Raw genomic sequence first — 4,568 nt, 5'->3', positions numbered from 1 at the left:
ATGTTACTAGATAAGGTATAAAGAAATTCACATGTATGCCTGCAGAAGGGAGTTCCTGGCAGGCTAATCAAAAGCACACTTCTGACATTTCTCTTAACTATGTAATGCCATAATATTTTCTAAACTATGTGATACCAGGTTCACAAGACTGCCTTTATTCCCATAAGCTTCTCAGAAGTTATCTGGAAGAGGGTGGGAAATGTGCAAACTTCAACTGTTTGTGGGGAAAGTGCTGACCTGCTAAAGGGAAAAAGGCAGCAACTGTGACAATTCCCAGCCTTTGCCAGGAAGAGTCTCCTTCCTGAAAAGATATCTTTTGAACCAATGCCAAGGCCTCCCCATGACCCGGGCCCCGCCTGCACAGGGCCGTTATTCACTCCAATGCCCCTCCCTAAGATCCTCTTATAAAAACCCAGTGTTTCCTGACCAGAGAAAGCACACCAGATCTCACCACAGAGGTAAGAGCTGAGACAAGGTGAGACCCAGGGAGGGACCACCTCACATGATACAGGAGAAGCTTGGGAGGGTCTCTTCCTCAGAGAGCACAGGAGCTCTGAGACTCAGCAAGGCTGTCCTGGGAGGGCTCGGGGATGCAAGAGCACACAGACTCATAACTCACTCAGAACTGTAGGACAGATGTGACCAATATCACTTTATTCCAAGGGGACTAGAGAAGGAAAAAACACAAAAGGCAATAGCGTCTCTGCATGTTCTCCCACTAACCACTCTTCCTTTAGTGACCCTTGATTGCCTCCTCAAGTTGAAGACACCATGCTGCCTCCCATGGCCCTGCCCAGCGTGTCCTGGATGCTGCTCTCCTGCCTCATGCTCCTGTCTCAGGTCCAAGGTGAGATTCCCCTGCCTCTAGCAGTGGGTTCCCTGTGAAGGCTCAGAGCCAAGAAGAGGTGGAAGGCTCCTGCCTGTCACGTGAGGTGATGGTGTGGTGTCTAATGAGCCTGCCTGCAGTTCCTGCATCATCACTCCTTCCTTCAGGTTAACTTGCAGAAGGAGGCTCCACGGTGGTCCACTAACAATGGAATGAGATGGCTTCCATTTAGTCAGTGCACTCTAATATACATCAGTGGGAAAGTGTGGAGGGTCAGTAATGAGATGCGGGGAGGGACAATAATTGGAGGACCCAATGTAGAGACAGCCCAGAGTGAAGAGAGTGTTAACTGGTTGAATAAAGGGAAAGGGTAATAAGAGACTAGATGGTGCCCCATTTATAGGGTTATTTTGAGATAAAGAACTTCTGAAAACATGAGGAAAGATGAAGGGGAGTCAGGAATGTGGTCTCCCCCCCCAGGACAGGCCTAGGTATTCCCCAAGGTGCTCTCCCAGCCCAATCCCCACTCTTCATTTTACCCTATCCCTCTTCTTCCACCACAGGTGAGGATCCCCAGCAGGAACTGCCCTTACCGCGGATCAGCTGTCCCAAAGGCTCCAAGGCCTATGGCTCCCACTGCTATGCCTTGTTTACGTCACCAAAATCCTGGATAGATGCAGATGTGAGTGGTTAGATGTGGGATTAGAGGTGACGGGGAAAGTCCATGCAGGTTTCATGGGGAGGAGGGTCTCCATTCAGGAAAGTTCCTTGGGAATGAGGAGGAATGCACTTATCTTTCACACAGTCGTCCTCCCACCTACATTTGCCCTGCCATCCCCCAGCAGGTCTGAAGCTCTCTCTCATTCTCTGTCTCCCCTTCAAAGCTGGCCTGCCAGAAGCGGCCCTCTGGAAATCTGGTGTCTGTGCTCAGCGGGGCGGAGGGATCATTCGTGTCCTCCCTGGTCAAGAGCGTTAATCACCACTATTCGTACGTCTGGATTGGTCTTCATGACCCCACACAGGTGCGAGTATATCCTCTCCTCTCTGTTACCTCTCACGCTGACTGCTGTTGTTGCCCAGGCCCAATCCCTGTCCCCTGTGCCTGCCTAGGAAGTACTTCAGAGAGCACTGGAGCTCAGATTCTGGGGAACATTTGGGGGAAAAGAAAGTCCATGAGACAACCGAAAAGCTGAAATCTGTGGAGGTCTCTAATATTTAGATAAAATTAATCAGACTCTTGTAAAACCTTTTACATAATTCTCACATGAATGCTTACAAATCAATTATATAAGCTTCAGGGAGTCTGCATCTATTATTCTGAGGGAATTCTAAATTAAGATAGGATCAATTTTGCACCCCCCCCCCCCAGAATAGACATTATCTGTGAGGTTCACAGGCTAATCACAAATGCTACAGAACTTATTGTTCTGTAAGTAGCATATTACCTTGAGTGTTTCCAAAGATCTTGTGTTTATTGGCTGTGATTTGCCAATAACAACAAGGAGTCAAGGAGAGCTTCCATCGCAGAGGACTCTAGGGTAGCATCTGGACAAGCAGACCAAAATTCCTGAGGCTGGGGAGGGTATCAGGTGTTACAGCTAAGGGGCCATGCAAAGAGAGCTTCAATGGCTATTTTGTTCACATGGCTGCCTCCTCTATAGGGTGCCGAGCTTGGTGGAGATGGATGGGAGTGGAGTAGCACTGATGTGATGAATTACTTCGCATGGGAGAAAAATCCCTCCACCATCACAAACCCTGGCCACTGTGGGAGCCTGTCAAGAAGCACAGGTAAGAAACAGAAGAGCCGCCTCTTCCTAGCACTTTCACCCCATTTCTAGACCTGACCTTTAGGAAATCCTTTTCAGCTAGGAAATGTAGTGTTGATGTATCTTCTCCCATCTCCTCAAATCTCTGCTTTTTTGAGTCTCCTTCCCCTGGATTGAGATACTGGTGATGATGAGAGAGCAGCTTTAAATCCTAGGCTGAAACCTGGGATGCCTTTTCATTGGGTTCACAAGTTTACCCCAGCCCCATGCATTTTACATTCTGTCTTTCTAGGATTTCTGAAGTGGAAAGATTATAACTGTGATTCAACGTTACCCTATGTCTGCAAGTTCAAGGTCTAGGGCAGAAGTCAGCCACCTGAGTTTGGTGTGAGGCTCATCATGAGCATAAGACCAGAGTGAAGACTACCTTGAAAGTGAATATGCTCCCCAAACACCTGACCACCTCGTCATGATCCACCTTCTTTTTCCTTTCTCCTCACCTTCATTTTAAGCTCTTCTTTGTCTTCCATGTCCTAAGACCTCAGAGAATAATAATAAAAATGTGACTTTATACCTATATGATTTTGTTTTATTCTTATAGTAAGAGTCTTTGGAAGAGGAGGGAGAAGTTGGGGGAACGACGAAACACTGAGTCTTGGCTCCTCCCAATCTCACCCAGGCCTAAGGGGAAATTACTGTATGAGCATCCCCATCCATGTATTTGTAATGAAGGTGTGGGCCCTGCTCAGGCAGGGTTTGTATCATGAATAAATGAAGACAGGGCTTCCTCTCACACTCACTGCCCACACATTGTCCCTGATGCTGTGATACAGTCAGCCCTAGCAGAGTCTGATATTACTTAAAACAAAACTTCTCAATGATTTTCTATGAAGGATCATCTTTTTTCTTTAATTTGCAGTCCATCTTGTATGGTGACTTTTATAAAATCGGTAAACAATGAATTACTTAAACTTCTGGTTACATTGTTGACATAAAGAGCTTTGGAAGCCATTACTCTCTTCTTTAAAACAAGAAAATTCTGAATAAACTTAAAATCAACAACTTTGCTTTGGGATAATGAGAAACTGAGGTAGCAGGGCAAGTTAGTACCCCAATATCTGGAAAAGCACCCAAATGCACAGAATTGTTTATATTTCTGCTTACCTGGAGCAGAAGCCTCTGGAGCTACAAGCTGTTAGAAACATTTAAATGGTAATTTTGAAAAATTGTTGGATGTTGAGTGCAGATTGGCATTAAGATTGAGAAACTCATGGAAGTTGCAGTCCTAGGAAAGCCCTCACACCTTCATGGAGTTCACCTTCAGGAATCCCAACAAGTTCTCTTGGTAGAGAGTCAAGAATAATCCTCTCATGGCTTTGGCAGGAGAAGAAAAAAAGAAAACATTTCTAAATCAGCCCAGAGCATTCTCAACAACAAAGGCCTACTTCCAGGTAAAAAGACTTTATGAGCATCATATCTCACCTGAGTGTGAGTGCATTTTCCTCCAACCCAGCCACATCTAGCCTTCTCATCTTACCTAACAGAAAGAGAGATAAGAAACATTTTTGAAAGTCATGAACCTGGGGTGTAGACTCACACAAATACTGAGATTTAATCATAAGATTATATAATACTTCCCTTGCTCAGACACTACCACATCAATAGGGATCCAGTTTAATGACAATAGATCACAACTGAAGAGCTGCAAGGTACACTATGTAAGCAGGAGTTATTAGGAAATCACAAGGCAATAGGAGAGACAGAAACAAGAACACAAGAGAAATTTTAAGCCTCTTGCACCTACAACTATAGCAATCATTAAATGCAAACTGAATCCTAGTGAAATTAATGAAAAACTGTACACTAAATGTCTTTTACTTCAGTTATTATTACTTAGTACATCATGTGAAGCTTTCAAGAGAAATTAAAATTTTTTCTGAACAGTAAGGAAAAACATAGTCTGAAGAGATAAAACA

At 44.8% G+C, this 4,568-nt stretch overlaps 1 protein-coding gene across 1 annotated transcript; it reads left to right on the top strand.

The window, feature by feature from the left end:
• Positions 1-421: 421 nt before the first annotated feature.
• Positions 422-3,169, top strand: REG3G (regenerating family member 3 gamma). The gene is made up of 6 exons (XM_039460068.2): positions 422-458; positions 738-847; positions 1,390-1,508; positions 1,711-1,848; positions 2,488-2,614; positions 2,885-3,169. The coding sequence occupies exons 2-6, from the start codon at positions 772-774 to the stop codon at positions 2,950-2,952; spliced, it is 528 nt and encodes a 175-aa protein (XP_039316002.1). The 5' UTR covers positions 422-458; positions 738-771; the 3' UTR covers positions 2,953-3,169.
• The last annotated feature ends 1,399 nt before the right edge of the window (positions 3,170-4,568 follow it).

This window comes from Saimiri boliviensis, chromosome 1 (genome assembly GCF_048565385.1).
Source record: "Saimiri boliviensis isolate mSaiBol1 chromosome 1, mSaiBol1.pri, whole genome shotgun sequence".
NCBI lineage: Eukaryota > Metazoa > Chordata > Mammalia > Primates > Cebidae > Saimiri > Saimiri boliviensis.
Note: the sequence above shows the minus strand (reverse complement) of the source record. Positions and strands in the feature narration are given on the sequence as shown.